Source organism: Protopterus annectens, chromosome 13.part0 (genome assembly GCF_019279795.1).
Source record: "Protopterus annectens isolate FY-2018-M chromosome 13.part0, PAN1.0, whole genome shotgun sequence".
Classification (NCBI taxonomy): domain Eukaryota; kingdom Metazoa; phylum Chordata; order Ceratodontiformes; family Protopteridae; genus Protopterus; species Protopterus annectens.
The window spans coordinates 566,409,786-566,426,806 of NC_056747.1; the positions used below are offsets into that span (position 1 = coordinate 566,409,786).

A 17,021-nucleotide genomic window follows, 5' to 3' on the forward strand; every position below is an offset into this window, starting at 1 on the left:
TTATCAGACTCCCAGGACAGTAGCCTCCTGGGGGATTCTGGGTCAGATCAGAGAGCTTTCACCTCTACTCCAACCGTTGCTTTGACTGCCTCTGCTCAGAGGCCCTTGGATCAGAGTGCGTTCCAAATCGTGAATGTTGTGGCCAGATCTGTGGGGAGAGGGTCTGCTCTATTGCTTTTGGATCGGTGTCCTCTTCCCCTCGGCACTTCAGCCCTCGAAAGCGTCTTTCCGGTTTCTTCCGGGAGTCTGGGTTCTTGTGGGTTGCCTCTGTCTTCCTCTGCAGCTTAGACTCCTGGGGAGCTTGGCGGTATCTTTCTGCGACACTCTGCCTTTCAGGCTTTGGAAAAGGCATTCTAAGAGTACTGGAAACTCCACCCTGTGTTCCTCCCCTGGATTGTGGCCTTGGATCAGCCATTCCTTCCCAGGGTCAGCCTGTCTCTAATGACCTCCAGTCTGCTCCACTGGAGGTAGTCCTACCCTCTTCTAGCTCCTCCCCCTGAGTACTTCATGGAAGAGGACGTGCAACAAGAGGCACTTGGACTCCTCTATGGAGTCCGTCTCTGAGGAGACAGATTATGATGAGGGAGAGAGGATTCCCCCAAAATGCCACCAGACAATGTCTCCTTTGCAGACTTGTTAGAGATCCTGAAGGTAAAAGGTGGCTGGACTTCAAAATCCCCTCTCTGGCAGAGGCTGTATTCCTGGAGACCTTCATGACAGGGCCGTCTACATCTTTAATCCCCCCAGCGGACCCTCTTGTTGACCTGGTTGTCAATTGGGCCTCGAAGGAGCCAGACACCATGCAACCAGTTCCTAAACACCCCGATATTCTCTCACCCCAGACGATCGTGCTTTCTGGAGTAAAGATATTCCTGTTGATATTGTGGTGGTGGCAGCCGCTACCAAGGAGGAGCTCACCCAGTAGAGCTCCACTGTCCATCTTCTGAACAGGGAGTCCAGAACGGTGGCCTGGTTCAGGAAGCTCACTTTTTTGCCTCTACGACTTTTTTGCTAAGGGCACTAAATTACTTGGCACACTTAACTTGCCTCAAGAGACTTGATCAAGGAACTCCGATTCCCTGGCGGAGTCTGTGTCTAAGGGAGGGTTCAATAAAATTTCCTCTAAGCTAGTCTCTCTCACGTCTATAGCAAACTCCTCCATGAGACTGATTTCACGTTCATTGGAGTGTTCTTCCCGGGCAGCTGGCACCAGCAATGGGGTGTGCCATCATGCCTGGATGCAGCTGTGCGACCTTGTGGAGTCCTTTAAGGCACTGGTTGTCAATGCCCCCTTTGGTTATTCTCTGTGCCATCTCTTATGGACACCCTGACCCACTGTGAACAAGAAGACAAGACCCTGTCTGCCATAGGGGTTAAGCTTTCTGTCCCGCAACAAACCTACTCCATTAATAAAATTGGTGCTAAGAGAACTTGGTTTTGGAAGTCTCAAAGCTCCTTGCCTGACCACAGCAGAAAGTTCCCCTCCAAAGGCAGAGGACGGGCTTATAATGGGAGACACCGCCCTAGAGGCAGAGGGGGGCCTGCAGAACCAGGGCTCCAAGGAATCCTTTCCCGACAAGTCCTTTTAGTGCTCTGGAAGCACTGCCCTACTGTCCTTTGGAAGCAGTCGGGGGTCATTTTTCCCTGCACTCAAGCATCTGGGCCCAAGTCATGTCAAATGATTGGGTGCTAAAAATTATACCCACAGGTTATTACATTCCCTTTTTCTCTTCCTCCTCCAAAGATACTGAAAAAACTCCCCGACGTTCCACCCAGTCAGAGGGGGTTGGCAGTGGCCGAAATCGCCGCTTTACTGCAGAAAGTGTCATCCAAGAGGTTCCAACCAATCAGAAAGGGTCCAGAACTTACTCCCATTTTCTTTTTGGCACTAAAGAAAACTGGACCTGCGGTCCATTCTGGACCTAAGCAATCTCGATTTGTTCATGAAGATCATGTTCTTGATGGTTACAGTACAGTCCATTCTTCCACTACTGTGGAAGGAAGATAGTATGCATCCTTGAAGTCCACCAAGTACAATCACATAGAAATACAGGTGTTTCAGAAGTAATCTGTGCTTTCATCTCAGAGCCAGTCACTTCCAGTTTTGAGCTCTGCCCTTTGGCCTTGCCACATCCCTCTGGGTGTTTACCAAGTGCATGGCAGAGGTTGCAGCTCATCTACGACCGCAAGAGCTTCAGGTATTCTTGTATCTGTACGATTGGCTCCTGATTGCCCTCACTCAGCATCAACTTTCTCTGGCCAGGGATTACCTTTACCAGTTGTCTCACTGGCTAGGTATCACCATAAAAGTGGACAGGTCACATCCGCAAAGCATGATAATGCCAGCGCCATGCTTCACTGTGGGAATTGTGTTCTTTTGGTGATGCAAAAGTGTTTTTGTGCCAAACATACCTTTTGGAATTGTGGCCAAAAAGTTCAAGCGTGGTCTCATCAGACCATAATACATTTTCCCACATGCTTTTGAAAGACTTATGTATAGTTTTGCAAATTTTAGCCGAGCCTGGATGATTTTCTGTGTAAGAAGAGGCTTCCGTCTTGCAACTCTACCCCATAGTCCAGACATAATGGAAAATAGGAGATTGTTGTCGCATGTAGTACACAACCAGCAACTTGCCAGAAATTCCTGCAGCTCCTTCAGTGTTGGTGTAGGTCTCTTGGCAGCCTCCCTGACCAGTTTTCATCTAGTCTTTTCATCAGTTTTGGAGGGATGTCCAGTTCTTTGCAACATCACTGTTGTCCCATATTTTCTCCACTTTTTTTTCCCCAAAGAATTTTATTAATTATTAAAATGAACAAATATTTCCATGAAGTTATAACATTTTTTCTTTAAAGTTAAAAAAACAAGAAAATAAAAAAACAAACCTAATATATAAACCAATGTAACTAAACTATGTACAAAGACGTTCATCATGCAAAAAAAAATCTTAATGTAGCTGTAGGATTAATAAGAATCATCTGTTTACATTAATAAACTATTTTTCTAGAAATTCATAGATGATGATCCATGAATTATATAATGTATTCCTAGATGATCTAAATTTAATAGTTAACATTTCCAAATTACACGTTTCAAGGAGTATATTTTTAAATTCCAAAAATGTAGGTGCTGTACTAGATTTCCAATTCTTAGTGATTTGTTTTTCTAGCTATAGATAGTATAGACCCCAAACCAAAGGGTACTTATTCTCTTTTACACAATCAGGAACAGGAGTATTAAATAAAACAAGTGATTTAGATATAAAGAAATTATCAGTAAAAATAGTTTACAACAAATTATTGATATCATCCGAAAATGTTCTTAAATATATGCAATTATAAAACATATGAGACCAGTCAGCATTCAGTTCAATATTACATCTCCAACATGTTATATTCTTTTTAGAAAATATACTTGTATTAAGAGGAGTGATAAATGATCTATTTAAAAATCTCCATGTGAATAATTTCCATTTTAAAGAAGTAGTAGTCCTACTTGCTGATTGTAAAATATTCAATTTGTCTTTCTCAGAAGGGGGATTATTAATTAAAGAAATATTTCCAATAATTATCTGAATGCGTATCTAAATCACATTTAATTGCCCTATAAATGTTTAACTTATTAGCAGGAGATTTATGCAAAACTGATAAAATCATATATTGTATTAGTTTGGGAATTTTTTTCCTAATTATAGGAGAGACAGAATCCAAATTATTTAATACATATTGTCTAGCTTCTTGAAGCTCTAACCATAAACAAGAATCAAGTTTATACTCTTCCAAGAGTAAACTATTGGATTTTATCTCATTATTTATCATTTGATGCCAAAATGTTAAATGCTTTTGCTGAAATAGACATTTTTGTATAATCTGAGGAGAAAATAGATCTGTGTGTGTAGGCTATAGGGAAGAGTAAAAAAAGCCAACCCTCATATATATATATTGTATTTAAATATAACATTTTTAAATTATTTTAAAAGAAAAACTATATACTTAGAGTTAAAACTCGGAGAAGAAAATTCAGAAATATAATCTTTTAACCTCCAAATAAATGGATTATTAATTATATTTAGCTTATAGGAACTGTTTATATCTTTGGTATTTTGTGACAATACCTCTATAAACTCTTTCCACTTAGCAGTATATTCCACATCAATGAGATGAGAGATTGTATTGAATACTGATGAAATTTAATAGATTTCTAAATTTGGTAAAACTATACCCCATTATTCCAATTATACGTATGGTATGTTAATGCAATCCTTGGCTTATTTGGTAACCACAAAAAATTCTGAATCATTGAATTACATTTTTTAATTATTTGGTAAGAAGGAGGTATAGAGAAGATTGAATTATATATATAATATTTTGGGGAGAAGGATCATCTTTATTATTAAAAGTTTATCATCCATAGAAAAGGGTAATTTGTTCCATTTATTTATTACATTTTCTATCTGTAATATGCTTTTATTATAATTTATTTGAATGGTATCTTTAATATTGTTAGTAATAATTATACCTAAATATGCTATTTGTTGAGACTGAGCTATATATTGATTATATTCATCGGGTATATTGTATTTTTGAACCTGTTAAAAAGAATTTGTGTTTTATTATTAAAAATAAGGCCGGATTTTTTTTTGAAAATATTCCGTGTTTTAAAAAAGTTTTTGTATAGATTCCCTTCTCTCAAGAGTAATCAATATGTCATTTTCAAACATTTGTATTGTAGATGATATAGTGGGGTTTAACTTGTATCCTTCAATATCTGTATCATGTCTTATTAAATTTGCCCATGGTTCCATAACTAATGAAAATAAGAGGGGATAAAGGACACCCTTACTTGGTACCTTTTACTATCTGTATATTTTGAGATATACCAGTACCAATTTTAACATAAGCTTGGCTACCTTCATATAACAGAGTGATAAGATTGATAAAATTATTGGAGAAATTTAATTCCTTATGTAACTGAGTCGGAAGCACAATTTATATCTAAACTAACTAGGGTTAAATTTATTTTAAGATTTTTCACCGAATCAATTAAAGTTAATATTCTTTTAATGTTATCATATGAAGTTCTCTTTATTATAAACCTCGTTTGATCACTATCAACTAATTTAGGTAAAAGTGTTAAGCCTTTCTGCATAAATGGACATAAATAAATAATTTGTAATTAGTGTTTAATAGGGAGATGGGGTCTATAGGAGGTACACTTAGAGGGATCTTTGTTAGATTTTAAAATGGGAGAAATAAAAGTGTATTTCCAAGAAGGTGGAATTATTTTTTTGTCCTGAACAAGATTAAATACTTTATAAAGCAATTTTAGAGCATTTATAGGTAGTAATTTGTAAATTTCAGGAATTATGCCGTCATTACCTGGTGCTTTATTTTGCTTTAATTTGGTAATGTGAGTTTGAAGTTCTTTGAAAGATTTGTTTATCAATAGAAATCCCTTGTTCCTCTGAAAGTCTTGTTTTAGTTTATTTAGTAATAAATATTTTTATTTCCTCTCTAGAGTTAATATCAATAGTTGTTTGGTTGATGTTTATAAAAAAACTCTCTAAATTCAGTTACTATATTATGAATTTCCGATACCATTTTTTCCTTTTTAAGGGAGAATATTTCATTAATATGATTAAATCTATTTAATCTTTTTCGTTTTGTTAGCAAGAATTTTTAAGGATTTAGGGTTAGAAGAGAAATTTATAAACTTGCATTTTTCTATATTGATCATAGTTTTATGTTTTAATATTTCTAGATATTTATTATTTAGCATATTTATTTCTTTTCTTTTATTTGATGTATCTTTATCACCCATATTACTAAGTTTTAAAGTGTCTAATTTACATTGTATATCTTGCAGCTCTTTATCCCAAGCTTTCTTTTTTTGTTGTACCAATTCAATATCCTACCATATAGATAAGCGGGCATCCCATGTGTAAATTTCTGATACACCATTAGTATTAAGTTCTAAAAAAAATCTGTACTTCTGTAGAAATTAAATCATTAAAATCTTTTAATTTTGTGATATAAGCTGGGATCCTTTTTATATGAATATTAAAATTTGGATTGACTACCACTTCAAAAATTATAGAATTATGATCTGATAAAGGACATGAAATCACTGCTGATTTGTTTAACGAATCTGTTAAATTATTAGAAATAAAAGCTCTGTCTATCCTCGAGTATGAGTTATGTCTATGAGAAAAAAAGGTGTAAAACAAAGAAGTAGTATCTGCAAAATAATTTATATCTTTCAAAAAATAAGTATCTGAAAAGTCTTTTAATAATTTAGATGATGTTAGATATTCTTCTCTTCCCATTAGTACTAGAGTCTTTGTAATCTAGAATACAATTGAAATCTCCTGCCATTTTTCTCCACTTTTTGATGACTCTCTCTACTGTGTTCCATGGTATGTCCAATGCTGTGGAAATTTTTTGTACCCTTCTGACTGATACTTTTCAACAATGAGTTCCCGTTGATGCTTTGTAAGTTCTCTGCGAACCTTGGCTTTTGCTGTAGCAGGCAACATAGTAAATGCCAGGAAAATCCTTCTAGGACAGCTGAACTTTATTTGGGGTTAATCAGAGTTTCTTTAATTGATGGCAGGTCTGTACCCAAGAAGACTGAATGCTGTAATTAAATCAAAAGATGTTTCCACAAAGTATTAGTTTAAAGGTGTGCACACTTATGCAACCAGTTTATTGTATGTTTCTTAATTTTTATTTTTCCTCTAACAGATTTGTTTGTTTTTCAATTGAATTGTGCAGGTTAAAGGTCACATTAAAGGTGGGAAAAGTTTTGTGATTTATTGTGGTCTCATTTTTTAATGTCACAAAAACCTGGCATTTTAACAGGGGTGTGAACGCTTTGTAGCTGCTTTGCTTCAACATTGCAGTGACACGTTGAAGTCCCAGGTTCAAGCGATTCTGCTTTTTGCCCGATTCTTACCGCCAGATTGATACTAAGGGCCGTGGGAAGAATGGCAGCTGCTGTTCTGGTTCCACTAGCAAGGTACTATATGCGTATTCTCCAATGGACACTTGCTGTTCAGTGGTCCATTCTACTTCGTCCCCTGTCTGCTCCTATCAAGTTAACAAACATTTGCAGAGCTCATCTAATGTGGTGGATTCAAACAGACCTGACAATAGGCAGACCGTTTATTCTTCCTGTACCCTCAGCCACTGTGACCATGGATGCTTCTCATCTAGGGTGGGGCATTTCCAGTGGAAGATGGCCCAAGGCATATCGACTCTGAGACCAGTCTGCATGTCCAGTGTCTTGGAGATGTGGGCAGTTCTTCTGTTGCAGGCTTTTCAGGATGTTCTTTCTCCATGTACAATTGCAATTCACATCAACATGTCAGTTGTCTGGTATATCAACAAGCTAGGAGAATCCTGTTCATACCCTCTGCAGAGGCCATGAGGGTTTGGTAATGGGTGATCTTGTCTATCCGTTTTCTTCTTGCAACCCGCATACCAGGGAAATCTAACGTATTAACGGACAGACTCAGTAGGGCTGTTCTGATGCCTCGCGAGTAGTATGTCCATCACTGAGTGGCAACTGAGATTTGTTCATTGGGGGTTTTCCTTGAAGTGACCTCTTTGCGCCCCCTTACAATACCAAATGCAGCAGTTATTTTGCTTTGATTCCCGAGGGATGCTTTAGTCCACGATTGGCCTTTGAGACTCCTCTGTGTCTGTCCTTCTCTCCCCCTGATTCCAAGATTTCTACAGAAAGCCAAACGGTTGAATAGGTCTCTAATCCTCATTGCCCCCTTCTGACCTCATCAGGTCTGGTTTCATCGTAAGCATCCTACTTGGATGTTGGAATCTAAACTGGAGCTCCTTTTTTATCTGACATTAGGATGCCACCCCGATCTCCACTTTCTCAAGTTGATCACTTGGTTTCTCCAGATCCCATGATTGCGAGAGGGCCCAGATTTTCCTCTCCTGTTAAAGCTGCCCTCTTGGCCTCTCAAACAATCTAGTAAGAAGGTTTACAAGAGTAGGTGTAAGATTTTTTTGATTTGCGCAAACAGTAATAATGTTTATCCATTTTCAGCTTCTGTTCGTTTTTGGAATCTTAAAGCAAGTTACTAGTTTTACCATTAAACTCCAGTTAGCGGCTATTTCCAATTTTCATTGAGGATTTACCTTCAAGATCTATTGCTTCAGCTACACTTTGCAAAGCTTTCTTAGAGGGTCGTGTTCTCTTGTGGCCTCCTACTAAAGATCCTACACCCCTGTGGAATTTCGCTCTGGTTCTGCAAGCCTTAACCCGGAGTCCTTTTGAGCCGGCTAAGGATTGTGACATGAAGTTTATGTTGTGGAAGTCTGCTTTTTTGGTTGCCATTACATCAGTGAAAAGGGTTTCTGAGTTTCAAGAACTTTCTTTCAAACATACTTGCATCATTTTTCACAAGGATAGGTGTCCCTCCATACTAATTCTTCTTTCATGCCAAAGGTTGGCCACATCTCTCAATATTAACCAATGTAATTTAATTACCGGTGGTCTTTCCTAATTCTAACAAAGGAGAATACCTTCTTCATTCCTTGGATGTTCGTAGACTGTCTTGGTTCTCCCTTCATAGGTCCAAGCTCTTCAGGAAGTTGGACCAGTTATTTCTTTTTCTCCTGATCGTAGAGGTGAAGTTGCTTCTAAAGTGACAATTTGCAACATGGATTACTGACTGTATTGCCTTCATTTATGAAAAGAATGGGTGGCACTTGCAAGGTCCTCCAAAAGCCCACTCAAAAAGCCCACTCAAAAAGATCCATTGCTGCTTCTGCTGCTTTCTGTTCTAGGATCCCCATTGATGAGGGACAGTATGTATTCGAAGCTTCAAAATTTCGAACCTGATATGTTCAACATATGAGTGAAACTGTCTTCGACTATATAATAAAAACGGGGGGGGGGGGAAGAAAAGAAAAACTTGCCTTAACACTCTGAGCAGGGGGGGGGGGGCAAGCCCTCCTGCACCCCCCGCCCTAGTTAAACATACTAACTCCGAAACCGCACTTCAGTGCAGAAAAGGGAAATGTTCCCATTCTGGGAGTCATTCCCTTTCACCTTTTCAAAGTTCGATCATATGGTGTCGACCATATGACATTCAAACTTTGAAACGTTCGATAATTTAATAGTGACCCATTCATGACATTTGTGCTGCAGCCACTTGGTCTAGTTCTCACACCTTTGTGTCCCACTATAAATTGGATGTCCTGTCTAGGAGCAGGAAGTCTTTTGGTTCATCGGTGCTCCAGCATATCCTTTCTTGAGGCCTCCCAAACAATCCATAGCTGGGGAATCTGACCGATATGTGACGCAGAATGACTAGGACAACATCAGATTTATTAAGTTACCGTAACTTGGTATCTGTGTTGTCATCTCATTCTGCTTCACCTTCCTGCCCAACCATCCCCTCCTCCTTAATATGCTTTTAGAGGTTCTAGATAGTCTTTGTTGAAACCCTGGTTCCAGGTTGAGCCCCTGGTTATCTTTCCTTTCTTCTTTGGCTTTGGGAGCAGCAGACTCTATCTGAGGAGGTTGGGCAAGGTGTAGAGGATTATGGGTAGGGTAGGAGTTTGAGCCTGGACATCCAAGTCTATGGGAGGTGGCAGAGCTGGATCTGTGGTTTGGATCAGAGACCCATACATGAAGTAGAATGAGAAGAGTACAGCAGGTACCAGTCTCAAGCAGATTCAGAATTCAGGATTTTTTTTTTTTTGTTTGTGAAGACTTTTAAAAATAGTCTTTCTTCTGTGCTTACTTCACCTCCCTCCTTTTTTGTTAGTGCTTTTAGGTGTTGGGGACTTCTTTGTTTCCTTGTATGCTTTCCTTTCATGCCGTTGGCACTCCCTTGTCTTTACCTGTGTGTGGAAAAAAAATTGTTTAACTTTAAATTTTAAGTGGTTGTTTACTTACTGCTGTTAACATTGCGTATTTTTCTTTTGTTGGTTAACAGCTTCAAGCATACATCATATCTCTGAAAAACCTACTGATCTTAAGAGAGATGCACTTCTTGTGGGCAAAACATCCCAGATTCCGATGCCCACAAGAAGTGTCTACTGTTTAGGACCAAGACATTTGGAGGCTATTTGGTGTGGGTTTCCTTTAACCCTAGGGCTTTGGCCAACCATAGAAACAAGCTCATTCTAAAAGGCTTTTTGCCAGCATCTTCTTTTGGGGGTCAAATTCTTTCAAAACATCATAGGCCAGAACAACTCCTCTATAGGCTACTTGAAGATTTCCAAAGCAGTTTTAAAGGGAACTTTTTTCCATCCCCAGTCAGAGATGCAGCTCCTGTTTGGGAAATTGCTATCATGTAAGCATTGTCTCAGCTGCCATTAGAGCCTGCAGCATAATTGGATTTGAAATTCATATCTTGCGAAAAGATTGAAGCACTTTGCTGCACTACAGACCCTTTTCCTTTTGTTTTATGGGATAGGGTTTCACTTTTCCTAAGGTGGCAGCTAAAGCTAATCTAAGTCTGCCAATAAATTTACTAGTCTCTTCTTTTTAATGTTTCTATGATTTTTTGATAGAAGTGAATACCAGCTTCATGTGCTGGATGTCCATCTGCAACTTTGGTTTTACCGTCACATGATTAAGTTATTCAGGAAACCTAAACTTTTTGTGGCCATCTACAGACAAAGATTGGGCAAGGTAGTGGCTAAGGTTACGTTGTTTATATGGTTACCCGATTGCATTATATTTGTGTACAATACAAAGGGTTTATCCTTACAATCTAAGCCTAAAGGTCATTCCACAAGAGCTGTGATCACTTCTGCAGCCTTTGCCAGCAGACTTCCTGTCTGTCTGTCTGTCTATCTGTGCAGCTTCTGTTTGGTCATGGATTTACACATCTGTGTCATAAAGTAGATGAACAATCCCGATCTCGTTCATCCTTGGACACCACCGTTCATAGGAATTTTCTTCCTTGATACCACCCAGAACTGTGTATGCGTGGGAATCCTGTACCATAGTTGAATTGGACAAAGATAACATTGCATGTTATGTAGTCCAATCTCGCCTGCATGCTTACCCCTGGGTTCGGAGCCGAACCTCTGCTCTGATTCTGCCATACTCTAGCTCGAAGTCTTCAATTGACTCATGGCTAAGAGGTATCCCATGCTGCAACGCACCTATCCCCAGATCTCGTTTGTTGCTTGTACAGCTCGGACGTGGTCTCGCTCTTTGCCATGGCTAAGTACAATTTTTCGATTTTACTTTTTCAATATTGTAGCTCCAAAAGCTATTTTCATAGCTAGTGTGTGTGTTTTGCTTCTGCTGGTTGTGTGACTGGTTCTGTTGACCCTTTTCTTGGTATCCCGTTTCCTTTTTTTGGTGTTTACGGGCTAGGCCCGTTTCATTTAGAGGACCTAGTCCTCCCCTGTATTTTTTAGTATACCCATTAGCAGGTTTTGTTACTGTTTTTGGTGCCTTTTTTCCCTGGGCTATACCCGTTTAACTTAGAGGACCTACTCATCCCTGTGGTGATCCTGCGGTCTCTAGGCCATTTCAGTTAGAGGCTCTAGTTTTCCGTGCTGTATCTTGGTTATTTTGGTGAAGGTGTCCCTACTGTTTTTCCCTGTGTGTGTGCTTGATATCAGCATGTCCAAAGATTCTAAAGAACACAGGCCTTTGGGCTTTAAAAAAATGTGTCATATGTAATAAGATCTAATTGACTGATGGGCACACGGTGTGCGTGTATTATCCATGTTGCCAGTTTTTTCATCTGGTTCAACAGTCACGTTGTCACTAATGAGACTCCGAGGACTAGACCTTGGCATTCCCTGTCAGAAGTCATCACTGCTAGCGTTCTATAAACATATCAGAGCCTTTTTTCATACCACTTTTTATAAATGAGCCAGAATAAGACTTTTTTCACTAGAGTAAGGTTATTTGCATGTGCTTATCTGAGGTAGTAGTGTGAAGACCAGGAAATTGTGGGTAGGGAAGGAGTCAGACCTGGTATTGAAAAATAATAGGGGCTGAGGTTGGATCTGGCAAACCATAGTCGAACAGGGTGAAGATCCATATTGTCCGATTTATCATTATGGTAAGTACATCTGTTTCTTTTTTTTCCCCCAACTTTTAAAAACTGTATTTAGGGCCATTGTCTTAAAATTTTGCATAATAGCTGTCAGCTGTAAGACGCATACAAGTACTGTGAGTGACATAATGTTCTAGATTCAATGTAGCATTCTGCAGACTGCTAGTTAACTTGTGTGTTTGTGTGTATAATCTCATTGCTTCATGTTTTGAGGTGTAGTTGTACACTTATGAATAGAATAAAAGTAATAGAAAAAAGGCATTTATATCACGCTATCGAAAGATGAAAATAGCGAATGCTATTACATTGCACCAAAAATATCTAAACCACAAAATATTGAACATTCAGAACAGTGAATTTTTTCCCATGGAAAAAAATTGCTATTCCGAAAAACATACACACAACACAAGCACATAAAAAAAAAGCTATCCAGACACATACACTTAAAATCCTACATCTAACACCACTAAACTGTACATACACTACTATTTATTCACTTACCTTAACCCTAACCCTAAGGTCCACACAACTGCACACTTGCCTAAACCTGACCCATACCTTTCCACCACGGCACTGAAAATAGCAAAGCCGCATAACCGGCCAACTGAATTTTTTCCCTAGGAAAAAATTCGGTGTTCTGCAGCTTCTCTAATTTTTAGCATTTGTTGAATAGGGGTCGATTTATTAGAACATTTGAAATTTTAAAACTTTGATGTTCTGTTATAGACCCGAAAAAAGGGTAGAGTAATGTTCCTTAAAATTGTATCGCAGTTTGCAGGGCCTACACAATGCAAGTTTGGCTGAATAGATAACTATTACTTTTAAAGGTCTCGTTGATGAAGGCTGCCTTGTACAAAGTAAGAACTGTACCTTGCTCACTTGGGGTGTTTTTAATGTTGAAATCTGTGATAAGTGGAAAGTTGCACTGGAATTAGCAAAATTGTAAATGGGGAACACTGTAGATGAGCATGTAAATATACTTAAAGTAACTTTATGCTGAAGTTCTTGTAATTTGTCTAGTTAAAGCTTCACCAATTGTATTCAAACCTTAAGAACCTCAGTCATGTAAGTAAGGGTAATCACTGCAATAGTCGCTGTTTTTAGGAGCATTGGTCTCAGAGTAAACAATCACAGAGATTCTACTAGACCTAGCCAGTTTCCAAAACTAGATAAGAAGGTAAGTTGTTTAAAACTACACAGTATATTTAAAACGGATGTTAAAATGTTCGTTGCGATTCTGTATAGAATCGGGCAATACCCTTTTCTATACTTGGAATCCACACATCTGTCCAGAAATGTTTGAATTTCAGTAGACCCCCACACCCACCTGCTGTCCTACAAAAAAAAAAAAAAAAGTACTTGAAAAATTTCATACAAAATCACTAATGATTGTATTTTTTTAAACCACTGTGTTTAATTCACTGTGGTTATCTTGTATCAAGTTTTGTTTCTAGTATTGCTTGTAAATTAAACTACAGTTGGAATAGGGAATATGGAAGCGCCTCAGTGTATGAGCGAATGAGTACATGGGTGAAAGATGAGGAAAGTCTTGCATGGTAGAGGTAGAGATTATCTTCTATTTTGATTGTTTATCTGTGTTCTCTAAATAGAGCATTGATTTATGCAGGAATAGACTAAAATGTTTTACTTTTTAGGCTGTGGTAGATGCAGTTTTGGCAATCAGAAAGCCATCTGAACCAGTTGACCTTCATATGGTAGAGATCATGGAAATGAAACATAAAACAGATTGTGATACCACGTAAGTAGTACACCATCTACTTTGTGTATGTATTCAGATTTGATTTTACTTTTCGGGTTCCGCATGACAAATCTTTAATGGTACATAAGTACTGTAGAGAGTTACATAGTTCAGGTTGCCACGTTTTCCAGCATTTTGTGATGTAGATTAGTGCAAAGTATATTTTCTTGGTGGCAGAAGGAGATTCTAAGCCTATCTAAGTTGCCCTTTTTTAAGTCTATTTAACCTTTCCTCATGCACCTTTTTTTTCCTTGTCCGGTCAGAAGCCTTTTTGGATTAGTTGTCCACCACCTATTCTGATAGCCCATTCCATGGATCTGCAACCCTCTGTGAAAAAGTACTTTTGGAGTTCCAGAGAGTGCATTGTACCTTCATTCTGCAGCTTATATCTCCATTCCCTGCCCCTCCTTTATGTATAACCCTGTTTCCCATATCCCTTAAGGAAAGCTTTTGTCCCCTCTCTCTCTCTCCTGATCTTTGGTGGGAGGAACTTTAGCTTCTGTAGTGTCTGGTCATATCTCTATCTCTCCATTGTATGGATTTTTCTAGTAGTTTTCCTTTGGATTACTTCCAGAAGGCATACTATTGTCTTCCTTGCATAGCTCTCAGAACTGCATGCTGTACTTGAGGGGGGGGCAATGTGATGAAGGCCTCTAGAGTGGACTCTGATTCTTGAACCTGTTCTGTTAAGGATGCATGTTAGCACTGTATTTGCTGCTGCCACTGACTAATCACTGTATTCCAGGTGGTCTGGTACAGGTGTGATGAACAAACCACTCTGTCCTTTTTTTGGCTTTGTAATCGGGTCCACTTCTCCAAGCTGATGCTTCATATTAAGGTTCCAGTTCAGTTGGTTGTGGCCCAAGTCTTGAGAATAAAAATTAGGAGGGCTTCCAAGTCAAACTGCTTCATAATAGCCATTGTAATCATCTTTGTTGTAAAATTCTTAAATTATCCAGCAGATATTAAATTTTCAGTCACTGTAAGACTAGATTTTTTAACCCTTCCACATCAGGATACATAATCTACTCTAATATGACTCCTTACCATTAATATTAATCCTTATCGAGTTTATCTTTTAACTTTAAAGCAAAGGTCTGGTTAAGTGTAATTAAGTTCAGTGAGTGGCATATGTATTATGTCTTAATTCCCCTTTGAGGAATATAATGGCCTAAATGGACGTTAAGGCCTTTTGGTACTTTACCCTTGTGACCAGCCCCTATGGAGAAGTTTTACTGTCAACATTTTGATGGCTTTCTATTCATCTGATACAGTATTCTTTTCATGAGGGAGAGGGAGTTGCCTGCTGAGGCGACCAGATGCCTGCCAGTATACCAAAGTCTTTTACTACTGCAGGGTGCGCTGTTTGTTTCATGTAGGCAGCAATCGGACGTAGGCCATAAAAGTGACATACGCTTGCACCATCCTTAAAACTTCTTTGCCGCCAGATGGATCACCAGTCCCAGATGTCACTCTGCTGCCGGAATCATGTTTTCTCTTAAAGATAAGTACCCTGTTGGGGAGGCTTTGTTTGTTTTTTACAACTGTTTTTTTCTTTGTTTACAGTTAATGTCATCGGAGAAGAGGAAGTGTCATTGCGGAAAACTGGTTCCACACAAGGATAGTCATTCCCTGTGCCTTTTTTGGCCCTACACGACCATAAAAACTGTTTTATCTGCCCAGTTCGTCCAAGACCCTTCTTAACCAACTTTCATCCCTCTAAATATAGAGAACCAGATCTTGAAAATTCTTGCCAAAAGCACAGTGGAGGGTTCCTCTGGCCCGATGACTGAGCCTACCCAAGCGGAAGGCCAAAAGGCCTAGGCCGGAAGCTGTGCCTCTCCCCACAGATGTCTCTTTCGAGGCACATGATGGCCTGGAGACTAGCTCCATTTCAGATCTGGATCCTCAGGCTGAGCCAGTTTTACAGGCCGCCTTAGAACCAGATGCCGACGTGTCTGGGAAGGCCTCACAGGTATCTGGTACTGATGTCCAGGGAGAACAAAGGCTTATTTTGTTGGAAGGCCCTAGGGGAATCGCGCAGATTTTAGTGAGGAAAGAAATCCGCTGGGATGTGCTTGAGTGCAGGCCTATGTCCAGACCCTGAACTTTACATCGGATGGGCACTCCTGCTAAGAAAAAGCAGAAAACCAAGTATGCCCCTCCTCAAAACGCTCGAGTGGCAGAATTTTGCCCAGGGATTGTTCAATGCCTTTGTGGCCGTGAGGCCTACCTCCAAGCCCCCCCCCTTCTCGTGTTCTACCTCCCCTCAAAAAAAAAAAAAGGGGTCAGACAGCAAGCTAATTCAGAGGAAGATTTTTTCCTCTGAGGACAGTGATTCCTTAGCCTACTCCTCACAAATTCCTTCACCATTTGACTATGCCCCACCCCCCTTGAGAGGAAGACTCTAATGTAACAGGTGACAGACTCCTTTTTGGAGGCTATCTCTTTTGGAGAAGCCCTTCAAAAAATGAGACTCCACTTTAAATGGGACAGCTCACAAATGTCTGTACAAAAGAGATGCTATGAACTCCTCCAGGTGGAGACCCCTAATCCTTCAGCTGTCCCGGTTATCCCTGCTTTTCTGGATGCCTTCGCTTCCATGTCCCTACACTCAGACTCTCAGCCCCTAAGAAGCCAGACAGATATTGTAAAGCTCCTCAAGAATGCAACTTACATTTAACGCTCCAGCGGTGGACCCCTGTGTCATCTCTGGAGCTTCTGACAAGGCCTCGAGGTCCCTTCCTTCCACCTCTCTCCTCCCCTCTGACAAAGACAGTAGGCAACTAGAGAAGTTTGGAAGGAAAACCTACACTTCAGCAACTTTTAGCCTTCAGGGCTTTGGATTGTCAACTGCATATGACTAAGTATTTCTTGGAACTTGTGTCATTTATCTAAAGTATGATCTGACATGCCAGATTCAGAAAATAAAGCCTTGGTCTCTTCCCTAATTGCAGCATCCTCTATGATGACCCAACACTGCATAAAATGCAGTTATGATGCTGTTGAGGCCACCTCCAGAGCTGCACTCTTACTCAGCGCTGAGAAGGTTTGCCTGGTTGAGGCTTCCACCCCTCCCTGAGGACATCAAGGCAAAGCTCACGGATGCTCCCCTTGACAACTTGGCCTTATTTGGTAAATCCTCAGTTGATCTGATAGTCACTGCAGGAAAAGAACAAGAAATTAAGACCTCAAACGTATTCTGG

At 39.6% G+C, this 17,021-nt stretch overlaps 1 protein-coding gene across 1 annotated transcript in view; it reads left to right on the forward strand.

The window, feature by feature from the left end:
* Window positions 1-17,021, forward strand: part of CCT6A (chaperonin containing TCP1 subunit 6A) — a 1,157,445-nt gene that overhangs the window by 324,104 nt on the left and 816,320 nt on the right. Inside the window, exon 5 of the mRNA XM_044054211.1 lies at window positions 13,712-13,815. Coding sequence (XP_043910146.1) covers window positions 13,712-13,815 — 104 coding nt within the window. The remainder of the gene's footprint in view (window positions 1-13,711; window positions 13,816-17,021) is intronic.